This window comes from Carcharodon carcharias, chromosome 4 (genome assembly GCF_017639515.1).
Source record: "Carcharodon carcharias isolate sCarCar2 chromosome 4, sCarCar2.pri, whole genome shotgun sequence".
NCBI lineage: Eukaryota > Metazoa > Chordata > Chondrichthyes > Lamniformes > Lamnidae > Carcharodon > Carcharodon carcharias.
The window spans coordinates 130,627,455-130,642,200 of NC_054470.1; the positions used below are offsets into that span (position 1 = coordinate 130,627,455).

The 14,746-nt window shown below is 37.8% G+C and overlaps 1 protein-coding gene across 4 annotated transcripts in view; it reads right to left on the bottom strand.

The window, feature by feature from the left end:
* Window positions 1-266: 266 nt before the first annotated feature.
* Window positions 267-14,746, bottom strand: part of LOC121277345 (membrane protein FAM174A-like) — a 55,570-nt gene continuing 41,090 nt past the window's right edge. For 2 of the 4 annotated variants that reach the window (XR_005942859.1, XM_041186707.1), the window contains one exon: window positions 8,215-9,263. Coding sequence is in view for 2 of the 4 variants with exons in the window: in XM_041186707.1 (XP_041042641.1) it covers window positions 9,260-9,263 (4 nt within the window). In the remaining 2 variants the exon portion in view is untranslated. Of the gene's footprint in view, window positions 1,101-8,214; window positions 9,264-14,746 lie in introns of those variants that run through there. The other 2 variants (XR_005942860.1, XM_041186704.1) reach the window with 2 other exon arrangements.

Consider the following 14,746-nt stretch of genomic DNA (forward strand, 5'->3'; position numbering starts at 1 on the left):
GTGATGGAACTTGCTGCTGTCTTCCTCCCACAATGAAATTCTTTACCTTGAAAGTGCTTCATCTAGTGAATGAAGATTATGAATGTCAGCAGTACCCACAAATGGTGGTGACTCGTTGCCACAGACAGAATGTATTTGCTCTCTTATTGTCGGTGATTAGTACATTTTGGTACGGAAAGATGTGTACCTTTTCTTACCCTTAGAGTGTGTATTCCAATTAAATAATTTAGCAGCAAATTTTCATGAGTTTTAAAATAAAGAAGGTTATTTATTCTCAAATATTTGCCCTGAATTAACACAATATCACACATTTGGTCTCATGTACATACAAACAATTGCACTGGATAAAGATAGTACACTTTAATAGGTTACAGTTAATCTAGTCTCTGGTTTATGATCTCCAGTTTCCAATGTGGCAGGCCTGTGGTGTCTTGAATGAATTTAATGATTTAAAGCTGAAGTGAGGGTCTTGTGAAGTGAAGGGTTCACAGCAGGTTGTGACATTTCTAGTAGTTGAATATCTAGCAGGTTGGTTCTCAGGTGAACTTTGAAACAGGAACAGGTTAAGTACTTGGGCTGCTTGATGACTTGCAGCTGGTTTCAGAATCTGGGTCTTAGACTGGCTGACAACTGATGGTTCTTATAAGGCATAGATGACACTGCCTTTTCTGTAGTTGCTGCCTCTTTGGTGTTTCTCTGCAGACTATCCTGGTCTTTCTGAGTCTTTATATAAACCTCGTTACCTCAAGCCAATTTCAATCAACATGACCAATACTGACAGTCATCCAAAGCTATCACTACATAATAGGAGTTAGCTGGTGGTCTTTCACATTTAATTTGTGGATAACTGGTCTTCTCAGCTTTCTTTTGTTAAATTGCAAACTTGGAGACAGAGTCTAGGAGTCCGCTGACTCTGTTTTAAGTAATCTTCAAACAATGGCAGGTGTGAATTCCACAGATAACATTCATCATATATCCATTCCAGGGAGAGGCCCCCATCTGTGGTTATTCATTCAGAACTTTCTGGAAGCTTGATAGTCCGCGTTGAATGAGCAAAGGTCACCTGACCCCTTGGCAGCCATCAGTTCATCAGTGTCCATCTTAAACAAATAAAATCCATGTGTAAAGTTATGAATATGACATGCCTTTACTGGGCATTACACCCATGTTTAAATTCAGTCTGACTCAAAGTTAAGAGTTCAATATACAGGGGATATCTGAAGCCATTTTTCTTTTAAAAAAATATAGATCTCCTTCAAGGTATCATAACACTGTTTCTTGAACTAGGTAGAATTTTGCTTTCATTAGTGAAAAAAACAAATTATAATTGGTCTAGTAAAATTATTTAATTCATAATTTCATAATAAAGGGCAACACAATGTTCAAGGTGCAAACATCTCCAGTATTTACTGTTTTTGTAAAAGCTCAAAAACTAAAATCTGTAGTTGTTTTTTTCTGTACTTGTGGGAGTTTTGGCTTTAAACTACAGTTACTATAATTATTTTCCAATTATAATAATCAGTATAATTACTGCTCATCAACACAATCATGCAAACATTAAATTCATGTTTCACTAAGCTTAATTCATTTTTTCATCCATGTTATACTTAAATGTTAAGTGCTAAATTCCATCACAATTATAATTTAGTTTATCTTTAACCTTTATTGCATGAATAGGTTTACTGACAAATGAAAGCTTGAATGATGATTGATGCTGTGCAGTTGAAAACCTAGACACTTTAGACTTCGACTAGCATGAACAATAAATTCCATTCTTGAAGGAAATGGTTTACTTAATTTTTAAATCATACTGGCTTGAAATATTTATTCTTCCTACATAAAATGGTTATGATCCTTTTGGATTAAAAATCTAGTCACGTTGGACCAGTTTCGAATCAATGAGAATCATTTCTGGAAACACTGCATACCAACAGTTGTAAGGTGGCTAAACTAAATTAGGTTGAAATCCCATTTGTAATATCAAAGCAGGTTGGACAGAATCAGCTCAATCAGTGTACAGGATCCAGGAATTTAAAATATGGGTGAGTTATGTTCAAAACCATTTACACTCGTATTTTCCACAATCTTTTACATAGGTTCAAGATTCAATTTGCCCAGAATGGCTCCCCCCACTGCCCCAGAAAAGTGTCCACAGCCAAAATTACGAGATTCCACTGATCTCACAGGTTTGGGAAGGCTCTTCAATTTGCACTCATTTTCTTAGGGACACAGGCAATATAGCAGGCAAGATTTTCATATCAAAAATATTAATTTTATTTAGAAACTGAATGGCATACAATGAAGCTATTTAATGGTCATAGCTTTCATTTTAAATCAGCTTACTCACAGGTAGAGGATTGGCACCCTTACTAAAAATCTCTATTTTAGCTAATCCCCATCTTCACTTGAATTAATAAAACTGCACCAGGTTACCACCCTTAACTATATCAAGAGTACTTATTAAATGGTACGAATATTTTTACATTCTATTACCCTATCTGCTTGTACTGGTTCATGGAAGTTTCTCCGTTTGAGATTATGTAAATTCATTTTAGCAGAAATTTGAACTGTACCCTAACCAGCGCAATTTCAACCACACATGAAAGCAAAAACTCTACCCCAGTATGTTATAGTAATTAGTGCTTGACTTTAAATAATCTTTTTTTTAAATTGTCAATATACATTTACACACCAAAAAATCTTAAGAAATAAAACTTTAGAACCTTGTATTGTGAAGCAAAGGCAAAAGCATGGTACAGTCCAACTGAAAACAATAACCTATCTTTTTCTTGCTACACATTGGCATTTTCTGTTTTTACAGCAGAATGAATGGTTACCCATAATCACTGCAATTTAATTATTTCATTGACAGTAATTTTCCAGTAGCCAACTATAGCTCATCATTTTATAAACTAGCAGTAATTGTGTCACAATCGTTCATGCCTCAATGTATTTTCAACAGTTGATACAGCATCCGCAAAATCAGGGCACACTTGATATTTGATAAAGATAGGAAAGGATATTTAGCATAGCATTTGTACACAAAATCCACAAAAGATTTATTAACCAAGTATTCAGTTTAGTACATTTCTGCAAATGCTATATACAGCATTAAAAATTTACAGAAACAATGTTCTGTAGCTAGCTCAAAACAAAATTTAAAGACCCTTTTAATGCTGTAAGAGTAATTCTTTACCAAGACAAATGGTACAACAATCCATTGACAATGTTAATATTCATGTAAATGTTATTCATCAGGTTAGTAAAACAATTTGAAGTTAACCTACTGCTAACATTTTCATTAGTTAATTTTATAATCTCAATTAATATAGCTATAAAAATATGTTCAGGTAGTTGTGCTACAAACATTTTAATTGGAAAAAAAACTGATTTGAATGAGGCTGAGACAAAGTACAAAGCCTATTTGTAATAATCAGCTGGTACAAAAAATTGTGAATCCAACAGATATGTTGTAATTTTTTTCAACTCCTACCTTTATGTTCAACTAGGATAATCTCAGGTTATGAGCTGGAAGAATATATATGCAGATCAGTGAAACCACATTATGATGCTCATTTTGTGCCTTGAAGTGCAGACCCTTTCTTGGTATATTTCCCCGAAAGTACAGCAGCCAAGACAGTGTTAGGAGGGAGAGATGCACTGACTTGCATTTATAGAGCATCTTTCATGACCTCAGGGCTTTGCAACCAAATAAGTACTTTGTGAAGTGCAGTTATTGTCATTATGTGGGAAATGCAGCAATCACTTTTCAAACAGCATGCTCCACATATTTTTAGAGAAGCTGGTTGAGGAATAAATATTGGCTAGGACATCAAATATTTGGGACTTCAGTTAGTTGGGTATCTTCATGACACACTGAAGAGGTCTTCCACATAAATGAAGGTAAATTACCAGCCTTGGGTAGATAGATTTTATTTTTCAATGGGATAGAATCTATTTCCTACCACTGAGCTTCTTAAATAGGAATGTGGCTTTCAGGCAAATCTAATATCCATATTAATAGAGTATCTAGAAGGAAGGCATGCTAAGTAAGTGAAATCTGAACAACACATCAGTATTCCTTCTTGTGATATCAAATGCATGAGCTTGGCTGATATCCAAGATCAAAAAGGTCTCCTAAACAGGCCAAGAAAGAGTAAAGATTATTCCATTAGTGGTGCAGTAGAATGGGGTGATAGAAGTGTAACCCCTCTATGTCACTGTGGATAGGTGGGAAAAGCCAGATGACAAGTCATCCCAAGTCAGTCCTCCCACTTAGCTCAGAGTCATTTTGGTGCAGCACTGGAGTCAGACCATGGTCTTTTTCATCTCAATGTATATACGCAAAAATAGGTGGCAGGTCAGAAGATTGGAAAAAGTATGAAGAACAGCAAAGAATAATAAAAAGATTAATGAGAGAAAAAATATGAGTATGAGAGAAAGCTAGCTAGTAATATAAAGACAGATAGTAAGAGTTTCTATAGATATTTAAATAAGTTAATAAAGTAAGCATTGATCCTTTAGAGAATGCGTCTGGGGAATTGATAACAGAAAGTAGGGAGGTGGCAAATGAACTAAACAGGTATTTTGCTTCAGTTTTCACAATAGAGAACACAAGTAACATTCAGAAATAGCTGTAAATCAGCAAATGAAAGGGAGGGAGGAAGTAAGGAAAATTACAATCACCAGGGAAGTGGTATTGAGCAAATTGTTGGGGCTGCGGGCTGACAAATCCCCAGGTCCAGATGGACTTCACCCTAAGGTCTTGAAAGAAGTGGTGAGATAATTGATGCATTGCTTTTACTTTTCCAAAATTCCCTCGATTCGGGGAAGGTTCCATTAGATTGGAAAATAATAAATGTAACTCCTTTATTCAAAAAGGGAGGGAGACAGAGCAGGAAACTATAGGCCAGCTAGCGTAATATGTCATAGGGAAAATGTTAGAAGCTTTTATTAAATATATTATAGCAAGGCATTTAGAAAAATTCAACACAATCAGGCAGAATTAACTTGCTTTGTAAAAAGGAAATCATGTTTAATGAATTTATTGGAGTCCTTTGAAGGAGTCATGTGCTGTGGATAAAGAGGAACCAGTGGGTGTACTGTACTTAAATTTCCAGAAGGCATTTGATAAAGTATTACCTCAAAGTTTATTGCAGAAAATAAAAGCTCATGGTGTAGGGGGTAACTTATTGGCATGGATAGAAGATTGGCTAGCTAACAGGAAGCAGAGAGTTGGAATAAATGGGTCTTTTTCTGGTTGGCCGGATTTGACAAGTGATGTGCCACAGGGATCAGTGCTGTGGCCTCAACTTTTTACAATTTATATAACTGATTTGGATGAAGGGACCAAAGGCACGGTTGCTAAATTTGCTGATGACATAAAGATATGTAGGAAAGTAAATTGTGAAGAGGCCGTAAGGAGGCTACAAAGTGACATAGATAGGTTAAATGAGTGGCAAAGATCTGGCAAATGGAGTATAATATGGGCAAATGTGAAATCATTCATTTTGACAGGAAGAATAAAAAGGGTATCTAAATGGTGAGAGATTGCAGAGCTCTGAGATTCAGAGGGGTCTGGGTGTCCTAGTGCTTGAATCACAAAAGGCTAGTATGCAGGTACAGCAGGTAATTAGGAAAGCTAATAGAATGTTATCATTTATTGAGAGGGGAATTGATTACAAAAGTAGGAAGGTTATGCTTCATTTGTACAGGGCATTGGTAAGACCACATCTGGAGTACAGTACTGGTCTCCTTATTTAAAGAAAAATGTAAATGCGTTAGCAGTTCAAAGAAGGTTTACTAGACTAATACCAGGAATGGGCGGATTGTCTTTTGAGGAGAGGTTGGACAGGTTAGGCTTGTATCCACTAGAATTTAGAAGAGTAAGAAGCGACTTGATTGAAACCTTTAAGATCCTGAGGGGTCTTGACAGGGTGGATGTGGAGGGGATATTTAATCTTGTGGAAGAATCGAGAACTAGAGGTCACTGTTTAAAAATAAGGGGTCGCTCATTTAGGATAGATATGAAAATTGTTTTCTCTTGAGGGTTTTGTCTTTGGAACTCTCTTCCTCAAAAGGCAGTGGAAGCAGAATCATTGAATTTTTTTTTAGGTAGAGCTAGGTATATTCTTGATTAACAAGGGGATGAAATGTTAATGGGGGCAGGCAGGAATGTGGGGTTGAGGTGGAGCAGACTCGAAGGACCGTGTGGCCTTCTGCTCCCAATTCATATGTTCTTGGCTCTCACAAAAAGAAAATCAATCAAGGCTACTCAGTCAGTTAAAGTCTGGTGCTGAATTCTCAAGGGGTTGCAGGAGTAGAGGGACTTGGAGGTAACTCTTTCGAGTACAAACACGTTTCCATCTGTTCCTATTCCGATGAAGTTACATTGTTTCATAGTTTGCCATTGTGAGATTTGAACTCTTGATCTTGGGGTTACAAGCCCAGTACCATAACCACTTGGCTATTTAGGCCAAGTGGGACTTGGAGATATGTGTACATAAACCTTTGAAGGTGTCAGTGCTGGTTGTGAAAGTGGTTAATAAGATATACAGGATCCTGAACTTTATAAATGATGGCATGGAGTGCAAAATCAAGGAAGTTATGGTGAACCTTTATAAAACACTGGTTTTGCTTCAAATGGCGAATTGTGTGCAATTCTGGGTACCACACTTTTGGGGAAAGGAGGGGCATTGGAGAGGGTGCAAAGGGAATTTACAAGAACGTTTCCAGGAATGGGGGACTTCGGTTGCATGCATGGATTGGCGAGGGTGAGACTGTTTTCCTTGGAGAGGAGACAGTTGAAAGGAAATATGTTGGAGGTGTTCAAGATCATAGGAGTCTGAATGGGGTGGATGGAGAGAAGCTGTTCTGGCAATGCAGAGAACAGTGCATTGCTCAATCAAAAAGGATGACTAGCTTCATGAGAAGTTTTGCATCATGACTGGCTTAAGCCATCAAAACAGAATTGATTTTTGTATCTGATTCCTAGGTTAAATAGTATAAGTATTCTTAAAGGGTTAAGAAATGTTCTCAGCTTGAGCTTACAGCATAGTATTTTGGGATGCATTTCTAATTAGTATCACATCCTGCAAAGGGTTCCTTTTGCACGTTCTCATTTAATTAGGAAGTTCAAATTCCAGAGAGCTAACTTTTGAAAAACTGTCTAACCCAAGTACAAATAGAGAGTCAGATGTTTAATGAAGCTGTGATGATGGAAGAGCAATTGGCAAATATCCTGGCAGCCACATGAGTCCAAAGGTAAGTAGCAGTAATTGCTAATTTTGATTTTGGACATGAAAGCTGATAATTTTTATATAATGTGACACATTAGCTACGTGAATAGGTAATAAGAAGTCCTTATATTAGGGATGAGCTGATAATGACACAGAACACCGGAGTGTGATTATGCAGGTAATTCAGTTGGCTGAGCACAATGTTCATTAAACAACAAGGAATTCTTCTGAATTTCTTCTTAAAGTGCAGATCAGGTATGAGGCAGAGAGTTGCTAGTTAAAGTGCTAGAAGTGGAAACCTGGTTTCTCCCCATCCGTAGGGGTTGGTTCTATAATAAGTGATCATGGCTTCATTCAACAGCACTAACCTGAGCTCAGGACTGTGTTTAAGTGGAAGAACTCCTCTGAATTCTGGAGGTTTAGATGGTCTTCTTGAGATATGGTTTAAATGCCCCGACAATTAAGTATTGCCACAATCCGATGATCAAGAAAAATAGCAATTGGTGACTTTGACCTGGAACCTCAACTGGCAAGGCTGAGGTTAGAGGTGAAGCAGAAGAATAATCTGTACCTGGAGGTGCTTTAATGGATCTGCCATTTGTACAGGTAGCAAGCTGTTAAAAGCTCTAGAGCTAGATCTAAACTATTGATTTGAAAGTCTCTCAGCACTAGTAGATCGAGGATGCTTAAGAAAATGCACTGAATCACTGAGTTGGGTGTTTCTCTGAACTTATACCAAATGGTTAGAGTAGCTTTTATTTTTAACAACCAGCCTTTCCAAGTTCTTTGTGCATGGTTGAAACAGACTTCACATATGGCTGTATCACACTTCCAGAAGAAGTAGGATTGGAACTGGTCTCAGAGCAAGAAAACTGCTTACTTAAGAGAAAGTGGGAGAATTTTAAAAAAAATCAAATAGACTCAAACACAACTTAACCTGTACTTAAGATGCCAATGGAATGTAGAAGATACAAAATGAAGGGTATGGTTTTTATTTACAAAAGAGTTGAAACCATATTTGTTAGCATTCTATTAATAGCAGTAGCAACTGATGTTTAATCCAAAGTAAGTTTCAAAGTGTGTTACTACTTAAAAATCCTTGTAAGTTAACTTATAAAGGTCACCATCATTTGCCCAAAAAAACTCCATAAAAGTAAATTACAGAAATTTAATTGAAAAGCATTGATCAACATTAAGCAAACATTCTTTCAAGTTCTCATTCCTAACCTACATTGCACAAAAGGGACAAAAAAAATCAAACAAATCTTCACAGGAATTTCTTCAGGTAGGTAGTCTGTAAACACTTTCCTAGTTTGTGCACATCAGTGTATATTCTGTACAAAATGACAGAATTTTGAATCTCTATATAATGCACTGATATGCAACATCTCTATAATATCAACACTGCAGTAAAATATTTTAACAGATTACTGTAAAATACCAATATCTAACATTAGTGCTACAAACTACAGTAATAATTTATATTGTTCTGCAGATGCTGAAGTCTTACTACCCCTGGGTTCTACATTAGTCACCAGCTATTTTTTAAATCTTTGTGACTCGATATTTTTATTCCAGGATCTGATTCTAATTTTAAAACAGGGGTCAAAGTTGAACTTGGAAAATACAGATCTCAGGTTTCTTTTTAGAAGAGAAATTCTAACCCCATATTGTTTCAGTCCAAACTCAGATTAATGGTCATATGTACAAAAGAACTGGGAAAAATTCATCTTGATTTTTCAACCCTAAAAAGACTATATAATTGTCACTTTTGACAGAATTAAAAAAATACATTCTCCATTTTCATTTATAATTATAGAAACAAATATTTACCTTATTAAAATAGTGAATTTTTCAATAAGATAGTGGAGCTACAAAACTACTGTACAGTAACTTACAATACAGCTGACATAATACATAGATTTAGAGCTCATTATGGTAAAACAAGATGCAGGCAGTTTCTTGATATTGCTCTGTAGTTTTGGTTTTCTTGCAGGGTGCACTCTTAGGATTGACTCCATTTACCTGTAAAGGAAACAGAAAACAATTTTTTTTGCCTTCCAAGTGCAAATGTAAAGAACACTTATCTAAATAATGTGATGTGTTTGTATAGGCTAAGACTGGTTGTTAATACTGATTCTTATACTAGGTACCATAAGTTGAAAAGTGCTCCATTCTCTGGCTAACCTTCACCTCGATGAAAGCAGAAATTCGAAAAGCAAATTTAAGACAGTCACAAAATGCATACTATATTTGTCAGTTGAAGACTTTGGTGCCACATCGGTATCATTATTGTGCACCTTTTTCTAATAAAGTAACTAACTGGCAGGTATTATCCAAATAGAAAACCCATTTGGAAAACTGACAAAAAAAATCTGAAGATCATCAATACTACTTGTGTTTATTTTATTGAAATACTAGAAGGAAATTACATTTTTTATATTAACTCCAGCTTTTAAATGAGTTCTTGTTAAGAAAGTTCAGTTAGTAAAAAGGATTTAGAGTTCAGCATTGATAAGGTGAGACAACAGAACTGTCTGTTCGCTTTTGCCTTGTAAAGACACCTGTCATGGATCTGTAAATATTAGGGCTGAGTCAATTTATGGGGAGTTAATCTTCTAAAAACAAGCCCATCAATTATACGAGGTAATATTTTGAGTGAAAGAAAGGTATAAAAAGTGGGCACCAGAACAGACACTTAAACTCAAATAGTTTTGGGCCAGCCAGCCCTGGAACTCAAAATCTATGATGCAGCAAATTATTTGATACACAATACTGTAAGTATTAGTAATGGTTATTATTGTATGTGTAGTTGGTAATATTTGTCATCGGGGTACACATATTTCCTACGGAAGTCAATAAATGACTTTGAACCCAAATATGTGTTAGGGAATAATAGATTATCAGCAAACATTTCTATTTCCCAACACGGGCATAGGCAGGCAACAGATGCTTAGTAAAATATGAACGAACACATTTTAAAAATAGGAAAAAGAAACATACAACTTAAGGGTAGACATACAAAGGGGTATTGGTGCCACAGATACATGGATCATTAAAAAGGTATTAAATCAAAGTAAATAAAGCCACCAAGTAGGAAAATGAATCTTTGTGTTACATCTAGAACCAAAGAATACAAAACATATTGCTTAGGCCATAACCGGAAAACTCTGCAAGTTTGGGTATCCTGCTTTAGGAAGGAGTTTTTAAAATCGTTCAACATCAAAGATGTTGGCATCACTGGCTAGGCCAGCATGTGTGTCCAACCCTAATCCCTTGTTTGAAGGGCATTTTAAAGAGTCAACCACATTGCTGTGGGTCTGGAGTCACATATGGGCCACACCAGGTAAGGACGACAGATCTCCTTCCCTAAAGGACATTAGCGAACCAGATGGGCTTTTACAACAATAGGCAATGGTTTCATGGTCATCATCAGACTTTTAATATCATACTTTTATTGAATTCAAGTTTCACCATCTGCCATGATGAACCCAGGTCCCCACAGCATTACCCTGGGTCTTTGAAATGCTAGTCCAGTGATAATACCAATACACCACCACCTCCTACAGGCAATGCAGATTCACTCTTACTTATACCAGGGATGAGGGGTTACGGTAATGATGTGATACCTAAATTAGGATTTCTCTTCATTAGAGTTGAAGGGTAATTTGAAAGAGGATAAGATTATGAAAGGTTTTAAGAAGTTGATAGACTACTTAAATTTGTAGGCAAGATATTAATAGGGTGCAAATTAATTAAAGGGAAAGCTAAAAAGGAAATTGTGACAAACTGGCTGAAGCCTTTGAAAGGACTTCCGTGAAATTCAAATTTTTAATATTCTTTCAAGAGATTAGGGGGTCACTGGCAAGGCCAGCATTTGTTGCCCATCCCTAATTGTCCTTGAACTGAGTGGCTTGCTAGGCCATTTCAGAGGGCAGTTAGGAGTCAACTACATTGCTGTGGGGTCTGGAGACACGTGGGCCAGACAAGGTAAGGATGGCAGATTTCCTTCTCTAAAAAGACAGTGAACCAGATGGATTTTTACAACAATCGATAACAGTTTCATGATCATCATTACTGATATTAGCTGTATATTCCAGATTTATTAACTGAATTCAATTTCCACCAGTTGCCATGATGAGATTTGAACCCAGGTTCTCAAAGCATTAGTCTAGGCCTTTGGATTACTAGTCCCGCTGCCATTGTCTGAAGGTTTGTGCTCCAGAACTTGCCATGCCGCTAGCCAAGCTGTTCTAGTACAGCAACAACACTAGCATGTATCTGACAATGTGGAAAATTGCCCAGGTATGTCCTGTACACAAAAGTAGGGCAAATCCAACCCGGCCAATTACCACCACATCAGTCTACTATCCATCAAAATGATGGAAGGTGTCATCAACAGTGCTATCAAGCAGCACTTGCTCAGTAACAACCTACTCACTGAAGCCCAGTTCAGTTTCCACCAGGGTCACTCAGCTTCTGACCTCATTACAGCTTTGGTTCAAATATGGACAAAAGAGCTGAACTCCAGAGGTGAGGTGAGTGTGGCTGCCCTTGACATCAAGGCTGCATTTGACCAAGTGTGGCATCAGGGAGTCCCAGCAAAACTGGAGTCAATGATAATCAGGGGGAAAACTCTCCACTGGTTGGAGTCATACCTAGCATAAGGGAAGATAGCTGTGGTTGTTGGAGGTCAGTCATTTCAGCTTCAGGACATCACTGTAGGAGTTCCTTAGGGTAGCGTCTTGGACACAACCATCTTTAGCTGCTTCATTAATGACCTTTCTTCCATCATAAGATCAGAAGTGGGGACATTAGCGGATGATTGCACAATGTTCAGCACCATTTGTGACTCCTCAGATACTGAAGCAGTCCACATCCAAATGCAGCAAGACCTGGACAACATCCAGGCTTGGGTTGACATGTGACAAGTAACATTTGCACCATACAAGTGCCAGGCAATGGCCAACTCCAATAAGAGAGAATTTAACCATTACCTCTTGACATTCAATGGCATTACCACTGAATTCCCCACTATCAACATTCTGGGGGTTACCATTGACCAGAAACTGAACTGGACTAGCCATATAAATAGTGTGGCCACAATAGTAGGTCAGAGGCTAGGAATTCTATGACGGGTAACTCACCTCCTAACTCCCCAAAGCCTGTCCGCCATCTACAAGGCTCAAGTCAGGGGTGCGAAGGAATACTCTCCACTTGCCTGGAGTGTTGTTGAAGCTGCAGTCAAGAAGCTTGACACCATACAGGACAAAGCAACCTGCTTGATTGGCACCACATCCACAAACATTCACTCCCTCCACCACCAATGCACAATACTAGCAGCACGTACCATCTACAAGATGCACTGCAGGAATTCACCAAGGTCCTTAGACAGCACCTTCCAAACCCACGACCTCTACCAAATGGAAGGACAAGGGCAACAGACACATGGGAACATCACCACCTGGAAGTTCCCCTCCAAGTCACTCACCATCCTGCCTTGGAAATATATCACCCTTCCTTCACTGTCGCTGGGTCAAAGTCCTGGAAAACTCTACTTAACAACACTGTGGGTGTACCTACACCACATGGACTGCAGTGTTTCAAGAAGGCAGCTCACCACCTCCTTCTCAAGGGTAAATAGGGATGGGCCCAGCCAGTGACGCCCACATTCCATGAATGATTTTTTTAAAAATTTACTGCTACACCACCATCTCCCTTAAATGCAGTAGTAACTGATCTTTAATTACATAAAACATTAATTGTCAATTACATAAAACAGATCAGCTTTAAGGGTATAAGGAGTACACATGGAGTAATATAAGGCCAGCAAGTTCATGGTGAAAACCAATGTAGATGAGATGGGTTAAATAGTCTGTTTCTCTGTTTTAACATTCTTTGAGACTGTTGAATATAGAAACCATGGGCTGGATTTTACAGTGTGCCATGGTTCTGGCCTCCACAGCTAAAATGTCAGGGGAAGTCCGCCCGCGATCCCAACAGCTGTCCCGGAACAATTTGACGCTGGGAGCAGTTTTAATTGCTTTAGGAAGAGACTTCAGTTCTGAGCTTGGTAGCCAGTCCCGCCTTAGAGCACTGTTGGCTAATTGGATTTCTGGAAGCTCTGTAGTTCCAGTAGTACCACTGGGAATGGTGGGCCACTGCTGGGACTACAGCCACAGAGCCAGATAAACCCGGGATTTTTTGGGGGTGTGGGAGGTGGGGTTCTCACCGAGGCCTGTTCCGGCAAAGGTGATACCCCCCTCTTCCCTGACACCAGCTAGCACAACTAAAATTGCTGGGCTTCCCATATGGCATGGGCCCCCCAGCCCATCACAAGTAAAATACTGATGGCGGTGGGTTGAGACCCTCAAGTGGCCAATTAATATGATGAGTTCAGAAAGTTATTAGGTGTAGCAATCATTGGTCTATAAAATGGCAACCACACAAATTTTAAAAACATGAAATTACATTTGCGGCATTTTTTATTATATTTGTATCAATTTTTAAAACATATTTTGTATCCTAAAGTGTAAAGAAAGTCAATAAATTAAGTTGAGGTACAGTTCCACAAGGGCAGAGATGCTAGCCATCAGTGTTTTAACAAGGGCACTCAGCATTTGGGCCTACAATTTACTTTGTCCCTGTTCGACTTTAAAAAAGGAGCACACATGTTAAAAAAAGTTATTTCATATTTTCAAATTTTGAGATTACCATTTTATAGACTAATAATTTCAACATCTAACAACCTTCTAAAGTCATCATATTCACATTTTGAAATCAATAAATTTCTCTACTTTTAAGAGGCAGTACACGGGTTAGGAATTTACACAAAATAGTTGAAGCACAAATGCAAGTGCCAGTAGCAAAGCTCCCAGCTCCTCATCAATCTTTTCCACCTTTGACAAAGTTAGTTGTCACAAGGACATCTCACTCAACATTCTCAGTTGTGATAACTACAGGAACCCAATACTTTCTACATAGATCATTCTTTGAGATAGAAACAATGTACAAAAAGGAGTGGAGAAAAAAGATAACTCTGACATGCAACAACATTATATGCTATTCAGAAATGCCAAATGTTAGGATCTTGCTTTCTTGCTGTCACATTTATGACGACTACAGGAAAAAATGATTGTATTAGTCAAATCATCATCACTTATACAGAATTACACATCTCTGGTCCTGGTCTAGTGACATGAGAAACACTCATCAAATCAATTTCTAATCAAAACACAAAGATCGACTTTCACACAAGCCTTTCAGTTTGATTGTTAAACTGATAAATGTACTAAATTATTTTCAGAATGTTAGAGTGATATTTAACAAAATATGCCAATAAACCCAATAATAGTGCATAAAAGAGTATTTCCTGAAATTTATTACATGCAAGTTTTAAAAAAAAATCACTGGATGTGGGCTTTGATTGCCCATCCCTAGCTGCCCTTGAGAACTTGGTGGTGAACTGCCTTCTTGAACTGCTGCAGTTCATGTGGTGCAGGAAGGGG